This window comes from Sceloporus occidentalis, unplaced genomic scaffold (genome assembly GCF_023333645.1).
Source record: "Sceloporus occidentalis isolate IW3139 unplaced genomic scaffold, rSceOcc1.0.p SCAF_14, whole genome shotgun sequence".
NCBI lineage: Eukaryota > Metazoa > Chordata > Lepidosauria > Squamata > Phrynosomatidae > Sceloporus > Sceloporus occidentalis.
In genome coordinates, this window is record NW_028316994.1 from 8,124,035 (window position 1) to 8,151,431 (window position 27,397).

General features: G+C 43.4%; 3 protein-coding genes across 4 annotated transcripts; 2 read left to right on the plus strand and 1 right to left on the minus strand.

Moving 5' to 3' along the window:
- Positions 1-1,339: 1,339 nt before the first annotated feature.
- On the plus strand, positions 1,340-13,008 carry LOC149303760 (uncharacterized). The gene is made up of 4 exons (XM_089480368.1): positions 1,340-3,009; positions 4,363-4,489; positions 6,195-6,305; positions 8,336-13,008. The coding sequence occupies exons 1-4, from the start codon at positions 2,149-2,151 to the stop codon at positions 9,760-9,762; spliced, it is 2,526 nt and encodes an 841-aa protein (XP_089336494.1). The 5' UTR covers positions 1,340-2,148; the 3' UTR covers positions 9,763-13,008.
- Positions 13,009-14,713: 1,705 nt separating this feature from the next.
- Positions 14,714-20,670, plus strand: LOC149303761 (zinc finger protein 24-like). 2 transcript variants are annotated; one of them, XM_089480087.1, is made up of 6 exons: positions 14,714-14,765; positions 15,491-16,408; positions 17,139-17,265; positions 17,605-17,904; positions 17,989-18,073; positions 19,425-20,670. In XM_089480087.1, exons 2-6 carry the CDS (start codon positions 15,587-15,589, stop codon positions 19,438-19,440), a joined length of 1,350 nt encoding a protein of 449 aa, XP_089336213.1. In that variant the 5' UTR covers positions 14,714-14,765; positions 15,491-15,586; the 3' UTR covers positions 19,441-20,670. The 2 variants fall into 2 exon arrangements, with proteins under 2 accessions (XP_089336213.1, XP_089336212.1); XM_089480086.1 differs by having other exon boundaries at positions 17,605-18,073.
- Positions 20,671-20,759: 89 nt separating this feature from the next.
- Positions 20,760-27,213, minus strand: SLX1A (structure-specific endonuclease subunit SLX1A). The gene is made up of 7 exons (XM_089480089.1): positions 27,117-27,213; positions 25,855-26,061; positions 24,982-25,033; positions 24,037-24,366; positions 23,412-23,545; positions 23,208-23,295; positions 20,760-22,685 (listed from the first exon to the last, which is right to left on the minus strand). Exons 2-7 carry the CDS (start codon positions 26,025-26,027, stop codon positions 22,656-22,658), a joined length of 807 nt encoding a protein of 268 aa, XP_089336215.1. The 5' UTR covers positions 26,028-26,061; positions 27,117-27,213; the 3' UTR covers positions 20,760-22,655.
- Between the last annotated feature and the right edge of the window lie 184 nt (positions 27,214-27,397).

Below are 27,397 nucleotides of genomic sequence, written 5' to 3' on the forward strand. Positions count from 1 at the left end.
CTCACAGGGTCTAAGGCTACAGCCTGAGAGCTAAAATTGACATAGGGCCTGAACAGACAGGCCAAATAAAGCCGCTCCGGGTCACTTTGGGGGTGTGCTGCCCCAGTGATGCATGCGCCCTCAGAGGCCAGAAACTGCCAAAGCCATGCTCCACTCCTAAGGACTGGAGCACAGCTTTGGCGCAGCTTCTGACCTCTTCCGATGCGTGTGTCAATTAAACAGCATACCTCCAAAGTGACCCCAAGCAGCTTTATTTTGCCCTGTCCGTTTGGGTCCATAGTCATTCCATAATGGTCAGTTGGTTCACTAAATGAGGCCCAGTGCTGAAACCCAGTCTTGGAACGTCTACTGTATCTCCTTAACTGCAAAGGGGTGCTGGGGACAATTGCCAGTTTTGGACAGGGGCCCATGCCATTCCTCCAGCCTATGGCTTTCCTCCAGCCAACTGCCCTCTCATAAGAGGATTTAGACAAAGCTAAGATAAAAGGCCAGGACCAAGAGACTTTTCTGCCCAAGACAACACAGCAAATGGCTCCTCATAGCAACCCAAGGAAAGGTACAGAGCACCCAAAACCAGGCGAGTTATTTTGGTACTTGGGGAAAGAACAGCCCATATACATCCCTGCCCTCTGAAGAACTTAACAATGTTCTGCTCTTCAATCACACACCCAACACAACACAACACAACACACACACTGCCTAAGGCAAATGCCTCACTGCCTAATTGTATGCTGGCATTGCGTCTGATGTTTAGTTTTAAAACTTCCTCAATTTTCTGTATATTACATAAAGAGTATCTAAAAATGACCCATCCCAGAACTAAACAGTGTTGTTCGCCTCACTTGCAAAAATGCTCCTAGAGTTACAGAAGACCCCACACAGATGAGTCAGATCAACAAGACATCCTACACTCAGTCTGTAAAACATCCTTCCAAGAAGAAAGAAATCCTATTATTTTCCGAGGCAGTCTGTCTCACAATCAGTTAGGAAAGTCCTATTTGATGGTTCATTACATCCCACATTTTCTGTCTATTAAAACCTTTGCTTCGCCTGCCCTTGTTTTTTGTTTCCTTTCTCCAGGACTGCTGCATCTTCAAAGTTTAGACAAGATTTATACAAGAACATTATCGGATCTCTTCACTTCCGCTTTTGTTGTAGAAACATTTCCAGAGCTTGGAAACACTTCCTTAAAAATAAATTCATTACCTCTAATACATTAAACTTTTCAGCAACAAATTTAAAATTTGTTCTTTTAATAATTAAACAGCCAGGGTCTTGTTGTTATTTTTAAAGTACGCAGGCCTGCAATATTTTTTTTTAATATTGTAGCTGTTTTTAAATGTATTTTTGGGTGCTGAACTTGTAAAACACAATTGAAATGTCATACAGTTTTTTTCACAAATTCAGTACTTTTATCAACTCACTTGTTACTCAGCTTTGATGAAGTGTAGACGCTTATGCTCCAGGGCAATTTCTTTTAGTGCTTTTGAATAGACTTTTGTGTTTCATATCAATTAAGGTGTTCTGAAAGTCTGTTAGAAGACTTTAACCCCTTTCTTGCTCTTTGTAGGGCAATTATTTGCAGGATCATTTCATCCAATCATATATTACAACATACAAACATCAAAGCAGGTTGTGAAAAAATTGTATGTGATGGAGCAAATCTGAGGTCGTTCTTGGATTTAGAACTCCAAATTCCTATTAAAACCAGTATACATTTTAAAAAAGTATTTATGACCCTCAGTTACGCAGGCCTGTGTTATTGCATTTTATATTGTTTAAATTTGTTACTTTTTGAGCAGTAATTTTAGGTTTGGAGGTATTGGGGGCCCTTTTTAGTAATTTTCAGTGATTGTTAATGTACCACATAACGATTTCATTAATGATTACTGTCACACATTAACTTTATAACATCTGAACACCAACAAATTTCTTTTCAATTAATTTCAATAAACAAGTTAACATTAACATGCAAGTGATACCACAAATATTTCCAAGCTCTGTGGATCTTGAATTCACTTTTGAATCGATCCTTTTCATGTTGGCCCAGATCATCTAGAACACAGCAGTTAGGTGCAGTCTAGTGGCTTCCTAAGAAAGAGACTTTAACATACCACAAAATCCAAAGTTTGGAAAGGCTTTAAGAAAATGGCCATGGAGGTGGAGACAAGATCACTATTGGCCAAATGGATTGAGATGGAGCCCACTCCAGAGGAGATAGACAGTTCTGTCAGATTGCCTGAGCTGCCTAACCTGGTGCAATGTGGGACCATAGAGGACCTGCTCCGTGATATAGCACCCCAGCAGGCACATCCTGGGCCCACTCAGTGCTGGGAGGATGCTTGGAAGCAAGTACTAGAAGCACTGGACACCCAGTCTTTCCCATACACTCTAAGCAGTGAAAATCCAGAAAATGAAGGAGTTGACTGTCCTCAAAAGAGCTTAGAAGAAGCAGGTGCACTGGAGGAACATGCCTTAGACCCCAGTTTCCCTGTAAAGGTCTTACCCACCTTGTCGGAAAACATGTGGATTCTTCAGTTCCAGCTGGGAGATGATATTGAATCCTGCTTAGAAGCCTTTGAACAGGAAGCCAATGCCCAACACTGGCCCAAGGAAGAATGGGTAGCCCAGCTGAAGCCTCATCTGAGCCCTAAAGCCTTCCTAGCCTGCAGGGACTTGGGGCTCAATGTGGCTTATGACTACGATGTGGTAAAGGCAAGCATCCTGCGTCACTATGGCATCACCACAGAGACTCAACGGCAGTGTTTCAGGCAGTATGGTTATCTGGAATCCAAGGGGCCCAGAGAAGCATGCCAGAAACTCCGGACACTTGTATGGCGCTGGCTGAAGCCGGAAAAGCATACCAAAGAGCAGATCCTGGAGCAATTCATCCTGGAGCAGTTTCTGGCCATTCTACCACAAGAAATGCAAAGGCGGGTGAGAGAATGCAGTCCAGAGACATGCACCCAGGCAGTGGATCTTGCTGAAGGTTTCCAACTAGGAACTGAGGTAAGAGAGGAAGGAAGGGCATGAGAGATTGTACTCCACACAGAAAATTGTTCCGTTTTTGTTTGACCTCCAGGTATGCCTTATATAAGCCTGTGCTGAAGGCAGGAATCATGTGTCTCTTAGAATATCCTTAATGCCTGCCTTGCCATATTGTCTGGCTATGTTTAAGCCATCGAACATTGGTTAAGCATTGGCTCTGTATCTGATACTCTTGAGGACTGTTAATTCATTCATTCTTAATAGTTTTCTTGAATATTGTGCTGCTTAGTTTATTTTGCCAATGATCTGAATGAAGATTAAATGACAGGATTCATGTAATAGTACTGACCCAACCTGGACTTGCATTTTGCTGCCTTTGGAGGCTTTATAATTTGTTTCATTTGGCCAGGTTTTTTTTAATTATCCCCGTTTCTCTCATGTGTATGTCATGTTACAGATGGATCAATTTCATTTTTGCTCTCTTGTTTTTTGTTTGTTTTTGCTTCTGAAGCTTACATTCACGGTGTCCCATTTCCACATCAGTTGTTAATCTACACCACCACAACCCCCAAAAAAACCCTGTATGTGTTCTCATGCATATTTTCCTAATAGAGACCTTTTTGGAGAACTGCAATGTTACAATTTTGAAAAGTGCAATATCAAAGTACAGTAAAATTGTTTCAATATTGGTTCAGGAAGTAGGAATGATACTTATTTGCATTAAAATTTGAAACAAACTCTGCCATTCTTCGCATTTTAGGAATACAGGGCTAAATCCGATTGTTAATCTGAGCTACAGTAGCTGCACTGAATCAGTTGTTGAGTTGTCAATTGTCCCATTGATTCAGTCATTCTGTACTAGCTGGGATTAGCAATTGGTTTTAGTTTGTTGGACAGTACTATGTATGAAGTCAGACTGTTTGTCCATCTAGCTCTGTGTTGTGTAATCTGAATGGCACCAGGGTCCATTCATACTACACATTTATAGCATTAATATTCCACTTTAATGGCTATGGTTCCATTTTATAAAATCCTGGGATTTGTAATCTGGTCAGGCCCCAAGGTGCTCTGGCTAAGAATTCTAAACGTTTGTCCCTAAACTGCACATCCCAAGATCAGTAGGACAGAGCCATAGCAGTTAAAAGGAAATAATACAGCTATAATTGTATAGTGTATGTATGAAAACAATTTTTCCAGGTCCGGGCTGCAAGTGAGCTGAAGGAAGCTATTGCATAATTTCTAGCACTACATCAGGTTTGAGAGGATTCCCCCCCCCCCCTTGGAACATTAGAAGATTACTGTGGTTTGCCTCTTGTCTTGTTTTCTTGTTCCATTTCTAACTATACTGCTTTCCTTCTCTCCCAACCTGAAAAGCCACCAGTGCCCTTCGAAGATATCTCTATGAACTTCTCTGATGAAGAGTGGACCATCTTATCAGAGGAGCAACGAATGTTGTATCAGGATGTCATGCTGGAGAATTTTCAGAATGTGTCCACTTTGGGTAAGGATTGGCCTGCTTGGTAGGCCTCGCTCTTGCTTTCATGGCAACACTAGATATTGCTGACTCTTTCCTGGTCCCTTCAGAAGCCTAAGTTACATTCATTGTTGTTAGAAAATAATTGGCATCCTCTGTATTAGACTGACAAGCAGTGGCAGTTCTGGTGTTAGCAAGCAGTGTATCTGTTCTAGGTGTTAATCCAAACTTTTAAAGTATCTGAGTTCGATTTTGATTATTCACTGTGCTACTGATAAGAGAGCTACCAGTGAACACTGCTTAAAAAAAATGGGCCACTGGAAGCCTGGGGCAATGCATGGAGGATGTGGATACTAGTTCTGTAGAATGAAGCATAAATAATTTATCTTTAAGGCTGTATCCACACTGCAGAAATAATCTAATTTGACACCACTTTAACTGTCATGGCTGAATGCTATGGAATCTTGGGAACTGTAGTTTCTTGGGTCACCAGAGTTCTCTGACAGAGAAGGTTCAATATCTCACAAAACTACAATTCTCAGGATTCCATAGCATTGAGCCATGACAGGTAAAGTAGTGTCAAACTGGATTATTTCTGCAGTGCAGATGCAGCCTTAATGAATTTTAAATGGTTTTAACTCTTCTTGTTGTTTTTGTGCTGTCAGGTCATTTCTGCCTTATGGCAAGCCTAAGGCCATGACATCACAGGATTTTCTTGGCAAGTTTCTTCAGAAAGGGTCTGCCTTTGAAATCCTGTGAGGCTGAGGGTATATGACTTGCCCAAGTTTTGACTTGATTGTTTTTTAAATAACACATACAATCTTATACATATTTATTATTGATGTGTTTGTATGTTTTAATCTGTACTGTTTTTTTATTAATTTATAAGATGCTCTAAATCCCATAATTGGGAAAAAGGTGTGAGATTTTGTAGTGTGCCTTCAAGTTATTTCTGATTTTCTGGCAACACTATCAAAAGGTTTTCTGGGGCTGAGAGTGTGTGACTCACCCACTCCACTAAATGCATCTGAGGAAGTAGACTGGAGTCTTCAAAAGCTCATGCTGCCAACTTCTTTCTTTCATTTAGTCTCAAAGGTGCTACTAGATCTCTCTATATACTGATTCTACAGACTTAACACAGCTATGCTTTTGAATTCTACGAGGGTCTCCCAGTGAGCTTCCATGGCTGAGAGGGGAATTGAACCCTCTTTTCCAGAGTTGTAGTCCAACTCTCAAACTACTGTATCAGTTTGGCTCTACACTAACACTAATGCTGTATCCTTTATCTAGTGCCCTCTGCACAATACACTCTGATCTTGGAATGAATAGTGTGGCATATCTGGAGATCAGTCCTTAGCACCTCTCCTTTGATGTACTGATATGGATCGCTTCCCTAATACCATCACCACCATGTCTACTCTTTACTTCTTTAAGATTGCTAAGTGCATTAATGGTGTCGCATCCAGTTTAGCCCTGAATTGCAGCGTTCTTGTTTTTTCCTGAAGAACTGTGAGGGAACTTGCGGGAAAATCATTGAAGATTTTTTAGCCTCCTTATTGAAACTACTTTTCTCAGTGTTCCTTGGTCATTGGGTGTGGCAGGTGGTATAGTGTCTAAAAGCGTGTTTAAATATATTCGATAAATATGTCAAGGGTAACAACTGTTCTTTACTTGGCATATAAACATTTTATAATTATGGTGTGACAGATATTTCTTCCTTTTCCTTTGATAGGATTTCCTCAGGAGAAACATGAATTAATCTTTCAGATAAAACAAGGAGAAGAAACAGATTTTCAGGATGATACTATAACAGACCTTCCAGAAAGTCAACTCACAGGTGAAGGTGAGTATTCAGCTATGAGGAGCAAGTCAGCAGGCCTCAGTCAAGTATACTTAGAGATATGTCAGGTGAGCACAGCAGATGTTAAGGGGTTTGCTATAGAGTGAATTAAAGCCTACTGTTGCTCTTTGGCTTAGCTGCTTTGATAATATTGCCACAAAAGCAGTGGGAACCTAGGAAGCAAAATGCTGGGAAACCAACCTGAACTGGAATCCACAATGGTATGTACTCGAACTGAAATGTAGGGCAGCCTTGTGCAGGAATTGGGAACTGGATATTGGGGAAGGTGATTGCTCAGGAAGTCCAGCCACTAGCCAGAACCAGAGATCACGTCACAATGAGGGAAGACTCTCTGTGTCCAGGCAAAATTTGACACAGAGCAAGAAGAATTTGTAGACTTTCCTGCTGAGGTGAACCAATGGGTGTTTGCATGGAGAGGTACTCCCATGCTGGTTTAGTAGAACCCAAGAAGTTCCTAACTGTACAAGGTTAAAATGACAAGATTGGATAATATGGCCTGAGTGCTTTATTTAGGATCTGCTAAATGTGGAATACCAACCCTTTTTTTCACAGCAGGGCTCCTGCATCTTTAAAAACATGTCAGGGAGATTTTCTCTGTTACTGTATCTCTGTGCTAGGAAAAGTTACACTCTCAGAGGTGTAGGAGCTCTGCCAATGTATTAAATTGGAAATTATGGCCCGTTACAGACAGGCCTATAGTACGGACTGGGTCCGTGCTAGGGTTAGAAAGGGGCGTCACTTCCGGATGCCCCTACCCCTAGTATGGACCGAGTTCGTACAAAATGGCAGTGCCCGTTCCACACGGGGGGCCGCCATTTTGACGTCACGGACGCATAGCGTCCAGACGTCACGCGGGGCAAGTAATGCCACGAGTGCACAACTAGCGCCTCGCAGTGCCACTTCTGGGGCGCAGAAAGAAGCGCCATTTCAGCGCTTCTTTTCAGCTGCGGCTGGGAACTGCACAGTTTGGCTGCTGTGGTTCGCGGATGCAGCAACCGGTGGCGGCGGCAGAGCACCCTTCTTGGGCGCTCTGTAACGCGCCAATGTCTCCAAAGGTTAGAATCTTGTCTTTACTTTTTAAGTTAACCTTTATTTTTTTTTCCTCTCAGAAGTTTGTAGTAGCCAGTCCAAATACTGATTTTTGGACCATGACTAGTTTTTTTTTTTTTTAATCTTGGTCATTCTGCAAGTGGGATGTAATCCATTCTTATTCTTTTAGCCTCCCCTTCAAGTAGGGCAGTTAGAGCAGTTATAATGCATGAGGCCTGGTGCAGAATTTAGCAAGAGGTCCTCTTTCCTATTGACTTTAAAATCTAAAGAGGTGTTAGTCCTTCATAATGACAAAGATTTATTTATTTACATTTTATTTTTCTTCCAAAATTGTTTATATCATGGGTAGGCTAACATGCTGTCCTCCAAGCGTCCACCAACAGTGGTTTTGCGCTTGCACAAGACACTGGGTCTTGTTTTAGTATCAGGAAGTATCGTGGTGGTGCAAACTTATTATGACAAGGGTTTTCTTGACAAGGATTTTTCAGAGGGGGTTTGCTTTTGCCTTCCTCTATGGCTGAAAGAATGTGACTTGCTCAAGGTGGCCCAGGGGGTTTAAATGGCTGAGTGGGGATTTGAATCTTGGTCTTATAATCCAGTGTTGAAACCACTACTGCACACTGCCTGTCATGAGGTATATAGGTTTTGGTGGAAAATGTGAAAAATTGTATGGGAAGGGCCTGTTGGGTACATATTTGCTGTCTGTACCTGCTGAAGCTGCCCGTCCTGATTCATATACCTGTATTTGGTACCTTTCAAGTAATGAGAGGAAAGGTCCTTGCCCCAAGAGGGTTGCCATATGGCAACCTACTGAAGGGGTGGTCTTTTCTTTCTTCATTTTAGCATTTATCTTCTCTTTTTCTCAGCTGAGGTATAGGAGTAGCAAGAAAGGGATATCTTTTATTCTCTTCAGAGATAAACCTGAATCTTCTTTTCTTTTCTTTTTTAACCTTCCATTACAGAAAACTCACCAGTTTCACCTTCTGAGGAACAACCTGTAGAAAAGAAAGCTGTTTCAGAGAAGGCGAATACAGCAGCAGTGAAGGAACCAACCCTGTCAGCAGAAACAACTGAAGAGCATTCAGACCTAGTTGAATCATTTGGCTGTGAGCCCTCCAGCCCAAAGAAGCAGCCTCCCCAACCTGTTAAGCAGAGCCCTGCAAAGATGTCCTCAGCCAAGACCCAACCCACAAAAAAGCAAACCTCATCCCCAAAAGGTAGAACCCCTCAAAAGAAGAAACAGCAGCCACCAGTCACAGGTGAACCTGCTCCCAGGACAAAACAGCCTCCACCTTTAGTGTCGAGAGAAGTGTCTGGGAAGCAGGAATCAGATGCTGCTGCTGTTTCAACCCCCCAGCCACCCAAGCGAAAGAAGGGGACACCACCAAAGGGTCGGCTGCCAAAACTGAAGAAGCAAACGGCACCAGTAGCAGAGCCCCCCAAGCTGAGTAACAAATCAGAGACTCAGGGTGTGCCCCCCAATTTGAAGAAGGAACTGATGATGCCAGAGAAAACTTCCCCTCAGAAGAAGAGCCAAAGCCAGCAAGAGACTGTCTGTGATTCCACTACAGGAAGCTCATCTGTTCCACCTTCTGAGGAACAACCTATGGAAAAGAAAGCTGTTTCAAAGAAGATAACACAGCAAATGCTACTGCCGCCAGATGAGAATGCAAAGCCCCACAAGATCACCATCCCTGTTATCACGTGGCACCCACCATTCAGCGCCACTGTTGTCTCAGATCTCACATGCCTGGAGTGCGGGCGGTCATTCAGGCAGAGGGCTGACCTGCGTCACCACCAGTATGTCCACACCAGGGAGAAGCCATACACCTGCAGCATGTGCAGCAAGTGTTTCAGGCACCCTAGCCACCTCCACATTCACTTGCGGACACACAGTGGAGAGCGGCCTTACAAGTGCCCCGAATGCGGGAAGGCCTTCTCCCAAAGCTGCAACCTGCGGACACACCGGCAAATCCACACTGGCAGCAAGCCTTTCCGGTGTTGTGTGTGCACGAAGTCCTTCCGCCACAAGTCCAACCTCACCATCCATGAACGTGTGCACACTGGGGAACGCCCTTACCCTTGCTCTGTCTGCCCCAAGCGCTTCAGTGACAGGTCCACCTTGGTGCAGCACGAGCGCACGCACACAGGGGAGAGGCCCTACGCCTGTCGCGTCTGCGAACAGAGGTTCAGCCAGCTGTCGCATCTTGTGAAGCACACTCGGGTCCACCCAGGTGCCAGAGGCCCGCCCAAGCCTAAGCCCACCAGGGTGCTCGCTGTGAGCCCCCCAAAGAATAGCTTGTCACAGCCGAGTGAAAAAGACAGTTCCTTGAAAACAACAGAGTCCAAGCAAGACCAGAACAATCTTGCCTGGATCTCAAAAACATGAGTTCCCGCATCCTCCAAGGGTAGGCCTCCACAAAATAAAATGGCCACGTAGAACAGGGGCAAAGAGAACCTTTGGCCTACAATTCCCATGCACCTCACCCAGCATGCCCAGTAGCAAGGGATTGTGGGAGTTGTAGTTCAAAAACCCTAAAACAGTAAATATTTAAGAATAGCAAGAAATGGAAAAGGCAGCTGGAGTGCAGCAGGGCAGGTTGGGCTGATGCAAGTAGAAGAATTGATAAGTTATAGGAAGTGGGAAGGATAGAAAGAGTCATCGTACCCCTCTACTAGCTTATTTTACAATGAGTCCCGCCAGACTCTTCTAAGCTTACTTCTGAGTAATCTTACAAAGGAATGTGCTATAAAACATATTGAAATTGCTGCTGTACAAGTGTGGGACAGAAGCTTTAAAAAATCCACTAGGATACCCACCAAGTTAAAAGCATGCCAGAGCTTCTGTCCCTGATATTCTTACAGATTTATTCCCCACCCTGTGAATTTTGTTATCAGGATTTTTTTATTGATTAGAACAAATTTACCCGCTTTTTGTCTCCATAAACACTGGTGATCAATACTGTTGGAAGTCATCCAGTGGCTTGAAAACTCCAAACCATCCATACTTCCGCTCTGTTCAGCCTCCTTAAAAATTGGGGAAGAGGCCTGTGAGTGCCCTTCTTAAGTGTTAACTTTCATGAACCAGAATTGTGTTTTTCTTGGGAAACCATACAAAGTAAGACATTTAGGCATTCTGTGGCTGTTTCCCCAAAATCCAACTGCTTCCCATGTACAGTCTGTATGTTTTTAACAAACCAAAATCAGCCAGAGACAAAAAAGATGTCCCAATGCCTTTTTGCCATTGGGATACTTTTGTGTTCCATCCAATGTACAGTTGGCGCTACATATTCATTGATTCTTTATCAAAGGATTCAACCATCCATGGTTTGAAAATTTTCCAAAAAGATATAAATTCCAGAAAGCAAATCTTGATTTTGGTATTTTATATAAGGATACCACTTCACTATGCCATTACATTTAATGGGATTTGAGCATCCACAGATTTTGGTATCCACGGTGAGTCCCAGAACCAAATCCAAGTGTATATCAAGGGCCTGCTATAATGTATAAGGATCTTTAAACTCCTGTGTTTAAAGAACCCCTTAATGCAACAAGACAGAAGCAATAATTTCTGTTTGTTTGCAAGTTGGCCCCATTCAGGATCACAATGGAATTTTCATTGGGGTCAGGAAATATAGGCATTGTACATTATACCCTAAACCCAACCTTCAATACACCAAAATCCTCATTGGGGTCCACAAATCCCCCAAAACTCATTCAGTGCAAGGCTTTTATTTTATTCTGGTGCATGAGGGTTAAGGAAGGCGCACCTGCAACCAGAAATGTTTCGGGGTCTAACGTTTAAAGAGCTGAGAATACCTGTGTGACTAGTACAAAGGAAGCAAGATGGATATCAAATGGAAGTCTAATAAATGCTTCCTAGAGCTGTTGGGAGAACAGCAATCCCAAAAATCTGGAGGTTTTTAGCAGGGCAGGTGGAAAAGTACTTCCAGCTGGAAGCCCTCTAAAATAAAGTGTAACCATGAGGTAGGGTTAGAGTCATGGATTAAGACTCTAGAATTCTGGGTTCAGATATTTTTACAAAGATCACTGGGTGACTTTTAGCCAGTCACTGTTCAACAGTAGAACACACTCACTTGAGGTGTGGTTAAGTCTCCTTTTTGGGAGGTTGTTAAACAGGCTGGATGGCCATCTGTCAGGGGTGCTTTGATTGTAAGTTCTTGCATGCCAGGACTGGATGGACCTTGGGTTCTCCTCCAACTCTATGATTCTGTGACAATCTCTCAGCCTAACCTACCTCCTAAGGTTTTGTTGTGAGAACAGAAAAAAGGACTGCATACCTCACCTTTGGGCTGTAGCGGTGGAGGGGGGAGGCATTATATGTGTAACACCAAGGGATCGTTGCATTTATGAATTTTCTACCTTCTGCATTGCACACCTTTTGAGGGTTTTCCCCCTCTGTCAACAATTTGCCACACTGACAAGTGGAACATGATGTAATGCAGACAGGTTTCATTGTGACTGTTGCTCCATCCTCCCTGTTTACCACAGGCCTTCCTTTTTGAACATGCACAGACTCAACTGATCTTGTTCATGCATTGTTATTTTTTAATCTTTTTCAATACTGCAGCAGTGAAGCAGTTTTCTAAATATCACTGCTGCAGCTTCCAGTGCTATCACTTGCACAACATGGATTCTGGCATCAGGATTTCCACGCATAAGGGGAAAAAATAGAATGAAATTAACAGTATTTGCAAATGCAATGCCCTTTTATAGTGACCAGAACTTTCTGGTTCAGATCAATGATCTCTCTAGCTTAGCGTTCTTGCACATAGCAACCACATCCTAAACGAGATCTCAGGTTAATCATGAAAAGATTACAGATGTGTACAGTATTCTGGTCCAAAAGCTTGCCACTTCCAGCTTGATATTGCAGTGGTGAATGTGGATTGAGTCCCTAATGCTTTGTTTAATGAGCATGGGGAATATGTGGCGCTCCAGGTGTCTATCAGACTTCACCTCCCATCTTCCCTTGGCATTGGCTATGCACTGGAATTGCAGTCCAAAATCTGGAGGGCCACATATTAACTCCCTCTTGCTCTACATCTAAACAGTTGTGTTGATGCTACTGGCTAGTGACTTGCCTGCATAGGTGACCAAACAAGAAAACATTTGTAAATTGGAAGGATGAAGTTATTGTACAAATGGATTTGCATATTTTGAGAAGAGAGCCTGATGCTAAATACCAGATTTTAGACACGTCATCATTTCCCTTCATGGGAAGCCCAGTCATTTTCCAACAGAAAATGCATTTGCAGCTTTAAATGTAATGTTCTCTGATTTTAAAAACATCTATTTATGAAATCTGGCACCAATGGAACATTTGCTCCCATTTTAAATACCTGTATGGACCTTTCCCAAATTAGATGAAGGCCATGGCAGGCAAATGGATGTAAACTTCCTTGTCTAGCCTGTGGTCCCAAAATCCACCTGACCCAAACAGCCATATGGAAGCTCAAATCATGAAAAAACACATCTAGTGTATAAACACTCCGTTTGGGGAGGAAAATGAATGAATTTCAAAAAAAAATCTGTGAATGATTGTAGAATCATAGATGTGAATTGAAAAACAGAAATAAACTATTTAGTGCATTAAAAGTATTTAAGCAACTTTCTGTTGTTCTTGTCTCGCCTTTAATTATTGACAAATGCAATTACTTAACTTTGGCTGAAACTTTAATATAGTTGGGAAAGAAACACTGGTATTGGTTCAAAGGTGGCTTATACAACATTTGAAAATGAGTCCCCTGCACATTTATGCACGAGTAAACAGATCAAGCCTGAAATCTCCCTGGAATATTCCACTATTGGCAACAGCCTATGGAATTCTGGGATTTGCAGTTTGGGGGACATTTAGGCTTCTGCAAGAGTTCTAGTGCTTCACCAAACTACAAACCCCAGGATTCCATATGATACAGCCAGCGCTGTTAAAATGGAATCGCAAAGTGATAATTGTGCGTTGTGAAAGGGGCCTTAGACCTAAAGCCAACCCTGCTTGCTATATTCTTTCTGGCATGTTCCCTGTGTTAAAGGAAATAAATACTGTGTTGAAGGGAATATTTGATGCACTGAAAGCCAAATGCATTGGAGTCACTGCATGCAAACAGCATCCTGGGTTGTAAAACTAGGCCTCTGTAACATTTTGAAGTCATTCTGAATTTCAGAAGTCAGAGGCCTGAATACTATTGTTGATCCCAATAAACCAATTTAATCAACTGGTGAATGTTGCCCTTTAATGAATGGCAAGTCAACAGATATATAAATCCCATTATTTTACTAAGTCTCTAACTGGATCTAACAACAGGTTTCAGCCACACACTCCTCCTTGCTGTCCTGGGGTTTCCAAACACTAGATATAAAAAGTAAAAGTTAATAATGCTGTTCCTAACACACATCCCTTGTGCCTTTAATAGCAGCATGTCAAATGGCCTACAGTTCACCAGGTGAAGGTTTTTTCCCTGTTTGTTCTGACACATGGATACAGGATAACTGCCCCATCTGTGGAGTTTCTACCTGCCATGAAGATCTGAGTGTTGAACTGCAATACTCAAGAGCAGGGCTCAGTTCCCCATTGAGCCATGGAAACCCATTGGGGGACGTTTGGCAAGTCCTACGCTCCCAGCCTCAGGAGAAGGCAATGGCACACCTCTGAACAAATCTTGCCTGAAAATCCCACGATAGGTTCACTTTAGGGTTACCGTAAATTGGAAATGACTTGAAGGCACACTGTGTGTGTTTCTCTTTGACTGCTACATGTATGTGTGTGTATGTATATACACATATATATCTTTCATAGTCACTACTATGTGTGTGTGTGTGTGAAAGAGAGATACTGTACATACATATATAAACACACATGCATATACACACATATATAAACACAGATATACATATATACACACACACATATAAACACATATGTACATACACATATTTATATCAACACATGCACATATATACATACATATACACAAATGCATATAGTTATGTATACATCTGTATATACACACACATATAATATACATATATAAATATATATGAACATAACACACATATATAAACACATACATATATAAATAAATACACACACACATATGTATATATGCAGCAGAGCAAATAGAGGAGAGGAATACTGCCATATTGTGACCAATGGCCTTTTCCTGGCCTTTGAGAAGCCCCCTTTCTCTGCTGCCAAACCTGAACACAGCTCTGAGGTGGAACCTGTGAGTAACTCCTCCAAGGGTTAAAACATCCGGAGCTGCTCCTAGAGAGGCCTCCGGAGGTTGGTCCCTTCCTTTCCCCTTCCGCCCAAAGCCTCTGGGTTCAGATCCTGCCTTTTCTCTTCCAAGCAAAGGGAACAAGAAAGGGGTGAGTTTCTGCCCTTTGGGTCCTGGGAGGTGGGAGGTTTGGAGTTGGACCTTCTCTGGCTGCATCCAGACTGGAGAAATAACCCGGTTTGGCACCGCTTAACTCTTTGTCTGGCTCAAGGCTATGGCATTCTAGGAGTTGGAGTGTGTTGTGGGGCCCACAGCGGAGCAGAGCTCCGCTCTGGAACCCACAACATACTCCACCTCCCAGAATGCCATAGCCTTGAGCCAGGGTCTAACAGGCTCCAACTCCCAGAATTCCATAGCCTTGAGCCAGGATCTAACAGACTCCCAGAATTCCATAGCTTTCAGCCAGAAAAAGAGTTAAAGCAGTGCCAAACTGATGCAGCCTCAGACTCCCAGCTCCCTTATTAGGCTGCATCCACACTGCAGAAATAATCTGGGTTGATACTGTTTTAACCGCCACGGCTCAATGCTGTGGAAATATGGGGGCAGTAGTTTGTTGTGGCACCAGGCAGCCAAAAAATGCCAGACATCTGGGGGAGAGGGAACAAAATTTGAATGGTGAGCATTGTGGTTTATTTAAATGGTGAAACGCCTCTCCAGAGGCCCTTTCACATGACTCAGGACCAAAAACACATTGCAGAAATAATAATGCACGGAAGGTTCTAGAACCAAGCCTCAGCGGATAGCAAGGACCCACTGTGATCTTAAAATGTGCAACATCCATTGATCTAGGGAAACTATCCCTTTTTTCCCTAATAGGATCATGCCTACACTGTCTCAGCAAAGATTACTCTAAGCGTTTCCTTCGGTGAGAAAGACTGGAACCGAGAGGAGGCTGCCGTTGCAAGAAACAAGATGGCTGCCCAGCAGCTCAAAAGCAAAATGGCGGCTTCTCCGAGAGAAATGGCGGACCCTGGCCTCCCATTGCAAGTTCAAGTGAAAATGGAGGCTCCCTGTCAAGTGGACAACACTGCTGCGAGGGAAGGAAATGGAAAATTCCCCCTCATAATCCAGTCAGGAACCACTGAGGAGTTAGCGAGGGGAACGTCTGTATCGAAAGTGAAACAAGAGCTGTTTGAGGAACCGCTTCCAAGCTGGGATTGCCAGTGGCAAAAGGTCTTCGAAGTGGTGCCTGCTCCGGTTGCTACCACAGTATGGGACAACCGACCTTTGCCTCCTTTGACTCAAGGAGCCAACACTGAGACCTACTTGGCCACTTTTGAGCGAATGGCCGACACGTCTCAGTGGCCTAGAGAAGAGTGGGTGACGCGGCTCATGCCCGTTCTCAGTGGGCAAGCTCAGCAGGCCTGTTTCAGCCTGGACGCAAAAGACAAGGGGGACTATGGGAAGGTGAAGGTGGCCATTTTGAGGCTGGACAACTATGTCGCGGCAGAGACCCACCGCCAAGGCTTTAGGCACTTCTCATACCAGGATGCTGAGGGCCCACGCGGGACATGCCGACAGTTACAGGAGCTTTGTCATCGGTGGTTGCGGCCCGAGAGCCAGACCAAGGAGCAGATCTTGGACCTGCTCATCTTGGAGCAGTTCCTTTTCATCCTACCTCAGGAAATGCAAGATTGGATAAGGGAACGTGGACCGGAAACCTGTGACCGGGCTGTGGCACTGGCAGAGGAGTTCTTACAGAGACAGCAGGAGGGTGAGAGATGGGCACAACAGGTGAGGAACTTCTCAGTCTTGGTCTTTTCCCAAGGCGTGTGGAGAACCATCTCAGGTATTCAAATTGGAAATGTGAGTTCTCATAGCAGAGTTGTATACAGTGGGCCATCCACAAAACTATTTTATTAACCTGAAAGAACACCTCTCTAGGAACCTCTAGTCCTCCAGCATAACTCTGTGGTCAACATCTGCCAGAGATTGTCCATAGAATCACACTGGAGGACCTATGAATGCCTAGAAAAATATTTTGTCTAGTAATCGCTAAGTCCATCAGCACAATCCTATGGCCAATTTACAGCAGAGTTGCACTGGAGGACCTAGAGTTTGCTAGAGAGAACATATGAATCAAACCCACAAATAATCAAATCTGCAAAAGTCAAACCCGCAAATGTGGAGGGCTGACTGTACCTTCAATGTGTATCTCATGGTTTTCTTAGCTATTCTTTGGCTGTGAAAATTCTGAGTTTCCATACAGGCTAAAACATCGAAATTCCTAGTGCTGGTTCAAGCAGGAAAGCAGATGCTATATCCTGTATATAATTCACGGCTTGAAAATGTTCCTTTAGGGGACTCCAGCTTCCATAGTTCGGAGGCCAGCACAGTTATGCTGCCTGGTAGTTTCTGAGAGTTGCAGTCCTTCAAAAAGCCATTTTTCAAGCTCTAAAATGATAGCAGTCCTCCCACTATGGTTCAACTATCTGGACTATGTCTCTTCATTTTGTCATTTCAGGTAGCTGTACCAATTGAGATGGCAATTATCAATTCCTCCATTGTAGATCATGCTGTTTTGGAGGTAGCACAGCAGAATCCATGTAGAGAGGCCAAACAAGTTGACAATGAAGATAACAACTTGCAAGGTAACTGTAAGGGGAAACTTTCTCTGTTAAGGGAGGTTACCTTTGATTGTGCAAGATTTAAATCCCTGGAATCAAACAGGTAAGGAGGAGCTGTATCTATGATTTAGGATGGATTCACCTAAGTTTTCCACTTGTCCTGATGATAAGTGATATAATATCACTTCCAGTTGCTATTTTGAGAATGAAACTGAAAAAATGAGATGTTTTGGTGTGGTGAGTATGGCCTCTGGAGGAGTGGTGTTTGTGGGGTAATGGCCCCTGCACAGTTGCTCACCTCTGCATGCAAAGCCAAGTGCCCTCCCACTGAGCTATGAATGGTTTTCTCTTTTCTTTCAACAGAAGGCAGCTTTGTAAGTAAGAACGGGGCCAAGGATATGCTCCAAGAAGGGTGTGCATTGAAGGAGCAAGGAAGGCAACCTCATGAAGGATTTGGAGAGGCTGTTTTCCTAAGGGGTGACTCAAGAAGACCACACATGAGTGAGCACGGATTGGGAAGGCAGCCAAAGGTGAGGGTGATCCATGACAGAGGGCTTGGTAGTCTCCTGACTGATCCGGAAACAAAACGGCACCTGTGCAAGGAGTGTGGGAAAAGATTCCGGAAGAAGTGGGACTTGATCAGGCACGAAAGAATCCACACGGGTGAGAAACCATACCAGTGTCCTGAATGTGGGAACAGCTTTAACCGGAACACAACCCTCACTAAGCACCTCCTTATTCACTCAGGGGAGAAGCCCCACCAATGTGCCTACTGCGGGAAGAGGTTCACACGGCGCTCACATGTCACCAACCACCAGAGGCGCCACTCATGGTAGGAGCTGCTCCATTCATCTCTTGTAGTGGTCCCTCCACATTCGCTGGGGTTTCGGGTGAAGGACCCCGTGAATGTGGAAAACTGAAAATTAAAAAAAAAAACCTCTGTTCTTTTTATCTGAGAAAATATTTTTCTAGGAATCTCCAGTGCCCCAGTGCAACTCTATGGCCAACATCCAGAAGCTGATCATAGGATCATGCTGGAGAAACTACAAATGCCTAGAGAAGTTCTCCAGCACAACTCTATGGTCAACTTCTGGCAGAGTTTCACTGGAGGACCTAGATAGAACATATTAATCAAAACTTTGTATAATTAAATCCACAAAAGGGAAATCCACAAATGTGGAGGGCCAACTGTATTTCTGTATAATTTCTTTATTTGCTCATTTGGTTATCTCAGAAGTTAAATTTCAAGGCTCAGTCTGTGAAAGAAGGGAACTAGGTGAATAAGCTATGAATGGAGGAAGTCTTTTGGATTTGCAGATTTCAACTGGCTCAGCTCTTGCTATAATAGCAAAACTTGACTATTCCTTATTTCAAGCTAAGCTTTAAACTTTGAGCCATGCATGGTGAAATCTTGAAAGAGGTAAGGAATGTCTCTTGATCAACAAGCTTATCTGTGCCATCTCTGAAGTAAATTCTACTATATTCAGGTGGCTTTACTCCCAGGTAGGTGTGCCCAATATTGCACTTAGGCCTCAGACTCCAATTCTCTGCACACTAAAGTAGATCTTGTTTCTGAGCTCAACATGCATAGGATTAAATTTTTGGTTGATTAACTGATTTTCAAGAGATCAGTTTATTAACTCTGCACAAAATAAAGGTACTTCTGGGAAGTACTGTCATATTTCAAGAAAGTGTCTGTTCTGTGTGGGTTGGGGAAGGGATTATTATAGAACCTAGAAGAAGAGACTTATGGGGGAACAATAGTGGAAACATATCTAGTAAAATTACTGGTAGCAGGAGTATCCTGGGAGCTCCTGAAGTTTACCAGTGTTTATGGGCAAGGAAGTCCCTAAGGTGATGATTCAAGGAGGGATCACCATGTGCCCCCCCCCCCCCCATTAAATATGTGTAGGATTATAGCTTTAGGCAGATTTCATAAGCTTCATCCATTGGGGTGAATGACATTCAACCAACCATCCTGTGTTCTATCTAAGCAGGTTTGCACCATCTATTCTTCTGAATATTTTGATCAGTCCTTGTCTGATACTCAAGAGGGCAGGGAATTGCATTCAGTTTTAGCTTCATTGATAGTCCAAATTTGCAGAGAGTAAGCCTAGACTTTGTTTTCCTTCCCCCCCCCCCCCCCCAATCTTCTGATAATGTATCTTCCACTTCATTTGCAGCCAAGGAAGGCCTTGATGAAGTACTCACCACTTACAATGGACAGAGAGCACAAAAGCCTTTTAGTTCTGTTTGTCCTGCAAGGTTTGGAGTCGAGGTTAAGCTGTTACAGAGTGGTGATGGCAGCTTTGACAATATTTGTTACTTGATTCTGGTGAACCAAAACATGCCAGAAGAAAACAATTTTCATGGGCACACACCCTGGTAAAGTTCGACATCTGTGTCTGCTTCTATCATTTGGTGGAAACTGAGGGAATATCAAAGAGACAGGAATGTCATCCAACTATGCCCGATACAGAATGGTGGCAATGAGGTCAGTTTCCAAATTATTTAGCATGTTATTTCTGAATCTCTTGCTGGAAGAGCTGGTATTTCATCATGGCCTGCAGCATGGACTCAAAGCCCAAACTAGCAGATACTGCTAGGACTTGAATAATTGCTATTTTGAGGAGAGCTACTGATGATTTTTGTACCAAGATAGAGTTGCTGTATCGGAAGTACCCTTTTGGAGCTTTGCTGTACTAATGTCAGAAGCTGACTGTTCCCATCAAGGTGTCTGGAGGGGGCATCTAAAAGAACAAAATCTGTTCAGCAGCAGAGAAACATGTTGCTAAGGAAAAACAACACCTTTCACCATGACTGGTGGGAGCAATTGAAAGGCTTGGTCTACATCTGAACAAAGGACATAACCCAGGGGAAAACAGGGTGCAGCCTAACCCAGATTAAAACAAACTCCAGGTCTTGCTGTGGAAAGAAAATTGACCTACTGGCCTGGTGAACTTGTATTCCTTCAACATCAGCTTGATGTACAGAAATCAATAGGTTTCATATTATTGACACAAAAGTAACATCTGTTAATTTTTGCATATCAAGCTTTTCTTAAAGGCAAAAGTATAGTAGGTGGCTGAAAATCTGGCAAGCCAGTGCAGGGAAGACAGGATGGAGAATAAAGATACACATGTGGTTCCTTTTCAGGGTCTACAGTTGCTAAGTATAACTTCTTGGGCTGCAAGAGTACTGATTTTGAAGTGATCACATAGGGCTGGATAGTGACACTTCTGTTTTAAATCCTTGAGGTCAAACTGAGGTAGCTGTTAAGTATTTGCCTTGTTCCTTTTAAAATAGTAAAAATCAATGCAGCATCTGTTTTATGTAATATATTTTCCCTTTTTCCTAGACATTGTCTAGGTTTGACTGAAGACTACATGTTATCAAACATTTACAAGTCAAAACATTGGTTTTAATAAAGCCTGTCAACAGTTGTTGCTGTTTCTTAAGCAGGATGCTTCTTTCTTTTGTAAGCACTTCATTGTTTTAGCAAAAAGGCACACAGCAGGTGAAAATGAAACATTGGATATTTAATGATGAAGGTGCATTCTACAGATGTAACCAAAATATGTGGATTCCTCTTCACACTATGATTCTTTACAATCAAAGAATCATAGAGGTATTCTGATGTCAGATTGCTAATCTTACCAGCCTTAACATCTAATGGTGAAGAATGATGGGAATCGGGAAGGCCACATGATTCCTGTCTCCAGTGCATATGTTGTGCACTTAGGTTTAGATAAGGGGACATATTCAACTTTGCTTACAGCAGAATCCACCTCTTTTTAAAAAAACAACACATAGTATAGTCAAGCATTTGTAGACTACTGTATAGGGTTTCTTCATATCATTCTCATGGTTAAGAGTAAATGTTAACGTTTAAGGTTTTTGGAGCAATTTTTGTTTAACTCTCTGATCTCCATTTCCATCACTCTCAAAATGGTGACAAAGGAATGTGATATCACTTCCTGTAACCATTTTTAGAGGAAAACATGCATTTAGGCTTGCTGGAGGGATGCTGTGCACAGGGGTGCCTAGGGGAAGGGAATGGGCCTCCATGCAGTTGCTTACTCCCAATCTAGAGGACCAGAAATTTATCCATGAGATCTAGACTACTGACCACCTGGGAGAGCAATATTTTCTCCTCTTGGGGGATTTGCTGGGTTTTGAACCATGACAGTAATCCACTATCAGATCCTACCATAGCCTATTTATTTGATGTCCTTTTAACAGGTACTATTGAAGTGGGAGGTGTCTGGCGCACTGGTTACATTATACATTGGCTCTCTTGGTATTCACAGACAAGAGTCCCATAAATCAGTGCTCATCAGATATGTTGAGAGCATACATCCTGCAGTCCTACAACCAGCATAGACTGGAGGATACTACACTACATTCTCAGTTCTCCATGCAACAGTGATAACACTAGCCTAAAATCAATTTTTTTAAGAATCACTAAGACAATATTAGGTGATGGCCATATAAATATTAAGTGTGGGGACATATAAATATGATATGATATTTCACAAACATACTAGCTCTGCATACTGGTCAAGAAACATATCTTTTCCATTTTCCATATAAGCACTCAAGACACTAGAAGCATATCATAAAATAAGACTAGTATACTTTTTAAAAACTTAATAAAGTCATGGTCATGATAGGCAACCTAGTGCCCCCCATTTATTTTATTTCATTGGTTTTGTTTTTTACTGCAGCTTTCACAAGCTCCAGGCTGTTTAGCCAGTAATCAGGAACACTGGAATCCAAATTATCTAGAGGGTGCCCGGTTGCATAACCCATGCTCATGAATCCTTTTGCCAATATAAGAAGATTATACTATACACATTCAGCATTATATTTCCAGCATCACTAACCATTTTTGTCCTGATACAATGGAAAATCCAAAGCACACTTGCTAGCTAGAAAATTTGAACATATGACTTCCAGCAATTAGTCTAGGGGAAGATAACTTGACACCTTCCAGCAGTTTTGTACTACAACTTTCAGAAGCCACAACAAGCGTGATCAAGTCCGGAATTATAGGCTTTGTAGTCGAAATATCTTGGGTAACCCAATGTGACATTTCCTTGATCAAGTCCCAGAGACTCTTTAAGAATGCTGTCCCCCACATCACATCCTCATTTCATAGATATCCTGCCCAATTCTTGGTCCTTCTATTTAATTATTGCACTTCAGAAAATTAATTAGTTCATCATTTGATGCATGATTCTGGGGCTGGGAGACAAAAGGTCCTAGATCCAGCTGGGAAAGAGGCAAGTGGAAAAATACGGTGCATGAGAAGAGGCAACGGAGCTGGTCCATTCTAAATTCTAGCATTCCTACATATTCTTCTGGAGGGAGATCAGTCTTGATGACTTTTAAAAAAAGTATTTGTTCCCCCTTCATAGTTGCAGTTCATTAGCCCAATGTTCCTGCATGATAAAAGAAGGAAATGTGATTATATGGAACAGAGAAAATTAGTAGAATTTATAGTGTGTAGGTATAAGCTTTATGTCAGAATTTATAAATTATAGGTATAAGAACTAACATGGTGTAGTGGGTTGAATGCTAGACTAGGAATCTGGAAGATTGGGATTTGAATCCCTTCTCAGCATTGGACACATACTGGGTAACCTAAGGCAAGTCACACTTTTTCAGCCTAAAAGGAAGGCAGTGACAAACCATTTCTGAATTAATCTTGCCAAGAAAACCTTATTACAGAATTGCTATAAGTCAGGATCAATTTGAAGGCACTTAACAACTTGCCCCTAGGGAAGTGAGGTGGTAAATAAAGGGGATATTTATCTAGTTTAAGGAAACAAATAACTGTTGGTGGCCAAGGGGAAAGAAAGCTCTTCCAGAGGAGCGTAAGAAAAAATGGCTTCAGCAGTACAAGAAGCATGTAAATCCCCTGCTTGAGCCCCATGCACTAAGAATAATCAAGAGTGATTTACCTGAGAGGACGTAGGATCAGCTTCTAAGTCACCATAACAGCCTTTATGATGACGGATCAGATCTCCCCAAAGCACAAGATTCTTGCAACTAAGAAAAAGGGGGAAGAAAACCAAGAATCATAAGAGGGAATGAGTGCCAATATTTAAATTCTATCCACATTATGCATGTTTTTAATTCTCCATAGCACAGCAGGAGTTGCTTACCTTGGGCACTGGCCTTCTATGGGCAAGAACTGATTTGGTTCTTTCTCTAGGAAAAGACGAGCCAGGCAGGTTATATGAGCAACCATGGTGCAGCCTGTGTGAAAACAGCGCAAGAAGGTGTCATCTTCTCCATCCTGCAAAGAAAAAAATCATAAATAGAGACCTTAACTTCCAGCAGAATCCTCCCTGCACCATCCCCAAAAGAAGAAATGTATAGGACCAAAAATACCAGCATACTTTAGCTTTAAGCTTTTCTGCTAGTACCTATGCCACAATGGAGGAATTTTAACCTTTTAGAATTTTTTTTTTTTTTTGGGGGGGGGGGATACAAAATCTGAGAAACCAGCAGATGTCAGGATTCCCTCTGGTGACCCCCCAAAATCCTGAGCACCCCCACCCTCCAGTAAACCCAGCCCTCCACTTAGGTAACCAATCAACTCTGACTTGGTACATCTCTTCATCCAAGCATAAGACTGTTTTGTCCCAGTATATTTTTGAGGGCTGAAACATAGAACTGGCCCTCCTTCCAGAGAGCTCCATTTTCACATCATTCAGGAATCCTGCCTATTCCCACCTCTAGACCATTTTCTTGCTGAAGAATCCTATTAACCCACTGCTGTATTACCTGGAACCTTTTCAGACAGACGCTACAACGTTTCAGAGCGACTCCCTGTTCTTCTGAAGGTACTGGCTTTGCTCCCTTGGTCTCCTTGACAGCTCGCACTGGTCCAAAGGCCACTGGCATGTGCAGAGGAGGTTCCAAGCCGGGAGGGAAGTCTCGAGAGTATTCCTGCTTGAGCCAACGTACTGTGAGAGGCAGTCGGCACCAAGGAGCAACCCGGAGCATGTGGGCTAAGACACGCAGGTGGAAGTCAAACTGACGCTCTCGTGAGGTGCGGCGGGTAACATGGGTGAGACGGCGGGAAGAGTGTGGGTGTTGCCAGGCCCACTCAAACTATGAGAATGAATAAGAAAGCAAGTCAAATCAAAGGAGTTTGCTGACGACTCTTAAGCACTGCAAACTTTTTGTACAAGCTGAAATGACTAAGGCGTGTTACAGACTGCCAAAATAAAGCTGCTTCGGTTCTCTTTGGAGGTATGCTGTTTAAATGATGCATGGGTCCTAAGAGTCCGGAGGTCGCGCCAAAGCCACACTCCATTCCTAAGCACTGGAGTGCAGCTTTGGTGCAGCTTCCAGATTCTTAGGATGCATGCATCATTTAAACAGCATACCTCCAAAGAGACCCGAAGCAGCTTTATTTTGGCAGTCTGTAACAGGCATAAGCTGAGGCTATCGCACTTTTGACTTATCATGAGACAGCATGACTCACTGGAAAAATTAATGCTTGGTGAAGTGGAATCCAGTAGGAAAAGAGGAGGACAGTATTACAGGTGGAAAGATGTAAGGAAACCATGGCTCCAAGTTTGCAAGATCTTAGATGGGCTGTTAATAATGAGGTGTCTTGTTGATCTCTCATTTAGAGGGCTTCCATAAGTCAAAGCTGTCTTGATGGCATTTAACAATAGCAACATAGTAAGGATAAGTGAGCATAAATAAAAAGCACCTTACCCGGAGGGCTGCCACATCTGAAGGGAAACCATGGACAATCAACACCATGTCCCTGCAAGAAGAGAAGAATGCTCAGTCTCCCAGTAGGCATGACCCCAAGTTCAAAATTCTCAGCAGATCCTAATAGTCCCTTCAGAATAGCAGGAACAGAAGACTAAGACCTAACTATCACTATGGTTTAAACCAAATCCAATTCCAAATGATTCGGTTTAAAGCACCACGGCTCCCACTTAATTCCAATAGTTGAAGCGATTTGGAAAGGGGGGGCATGGTTTTTTCCCATTTAACCAGCATCAAAGATGCTAGTAAAATGGGATGTTTTTTGGGCTGAATCAATTTATTTAGAAACAAATAGATTCAGCAAAAGTGGGAAGCAGGAGGATTTGAATCGAATTCAAATCCACCTTGGTTCCCACTGGCAGTGGCTTTTCCCTGGCCCCTGCCATGTCTACCTCCGTCCGCAGACTTCTCCCATCACTGGCCTCTCTTGCCTGCTCTGTCCCTGGCTTCTCTGTCCCTGGCACCTTGCCTTCTGGTCCCCATGGCCTCCTTACTGTCCTCCCCTTGCTGCTGTCCTGAACCAATTCCTGAAACCGGTACAAACACAGTGAGAAACACTGTATTTGCTGAACCGGTTTCAGAAATTGGATCTAAAGGTAAGTGGGAATTAGGCCTCTAGGTACAGCACAGTAAAAGGAAATTTGAAGGGCACATAACTCAATTGCTGAGGCTGTGCTTTATTTCAGTCCCCACCATATAATTAGGGCTTGAAACCCTGCCAGCTGCTGCCAGCCAGTGTTAGCAATGCTGAACTAGATGGGACCAATAGCCTAATGTGTCACTAAGGCAGCTTTTTGTGTTCCCATAAATTACCAAGGCCCACGGCCACTTGTCTTCCAAGCCCCGCCGCGGCGCTTCCCAGCATTGTGCTGATTGATACGCCGTTCAGGGTTGACTGTGAAGCCAATGTAGATGCGTCCATGGAACCGTGGATTGGTGCAGTACAGAAGGTAGACCCCAAAGAAGCTGCACACCTCCACCACCATGGCCACACTCAGGTGCTGAAGAAATCCAAGGGCTCTACAGGTGAGAAAACAGTGTTAGAGGTAGAATTCAAAGATATCCAAATAGACTACAAGTTGAACATGAGTCAACAGTGTGATGAGGCAGCTGAAAAGGCCAATGCAATTTTAGGCTGCATCAATAGAAGTCTAGTGTCTGGATCAAGGGAAACAATAGTGCCACTCTATTCTGCTCTGGTCAGGCCCCACATGGAATATTGTGTCCAGTTTAAAAAGGATGTGGAGAAACTGGAGCCATGTGTCCAAAGGAGGGCAACCAAAATGGTGAAGGGTCTGGAAACCATGTCCTATGAGCGACTCAGGGAGCTGGGGATGTTTAGCCTGGAGAAGAGAAGGTTAAGAGGTGATACGATAGCCCTGTTTAAATATTTGAAGGGATGCCATACTGAGGAGGGAGCAAGCTTGTTTTCTGCTGCTCCAGAGAGCAGGACCAGGAACAATGGGTGCAAGCTCCATGGAAAGAGATTCCAGCTCAACATTAGGAGGAACCTCCTGACAGTGAGGGCTGTTTGACAGTGGAACACACTCCCTCAATGGAGAGTGGTGGGGTCTCCCTCCTTGGAGGTCCTTAAGCAGAGGCTGGATGCTTTGCCTGGGAGTTCCTGCATGGCAGAATGGGGTTGGACCAGATGTCCCTTGAGGACTCATGCTGCCAATTTCTTCCAGTGAGTCTCGCAGGCGCTACAGGATCTCTCTCTCTGCACAGTGTCAGGACTAGTCTAGCTCTCTTCTAGGGCCATAGCTACACATACTGCTAGGCAGATATGACTGTAAACACATGCACTCTCATTCGGTTTCAGAGGGGAAGAAGGGCAGGCCTGGGGACATGGGGGGGGGGGCATCAGGTAACAGCAGAGCTATGCAGGTGGGGCTTGTGCAAAATCCTGACCCATGCGAGGCGAGATGGATGACTTCTTAATTTCTCTGGGCCCCACAATAAACTCCAGCTCCCAGAATTCCATAGCCTTGAGACTGGGCACTCTCAAAGGGGTGCCAAACCGAGTTATATCTCCAGTGTGGATGCAACCTTGGCCCTCCATCCCTTTTCCTCACCTGGACGCCTTTTCACTGCCATCTCCCAGCTTTGACACTTCCCATCATGCCCCGCGACATCCCTTAGTAGTCCCCCCTAATATCAACGCTCCACCATTCTTTCCCATCATGCACTGCGGCCCACTCAAGCGCCACCGAAAGCGCCGCCTCCGACTGGCTGTTGCTTAGCAACGCTCCTCCCCTCCCCCGTAAAACGTACCGTTAATTTGAATTTAACCCGGGATTATCTTCCCATTGGTTGCTGGAATCAAAGGGCAACTCTCGCGAGAGAAACTGATGAT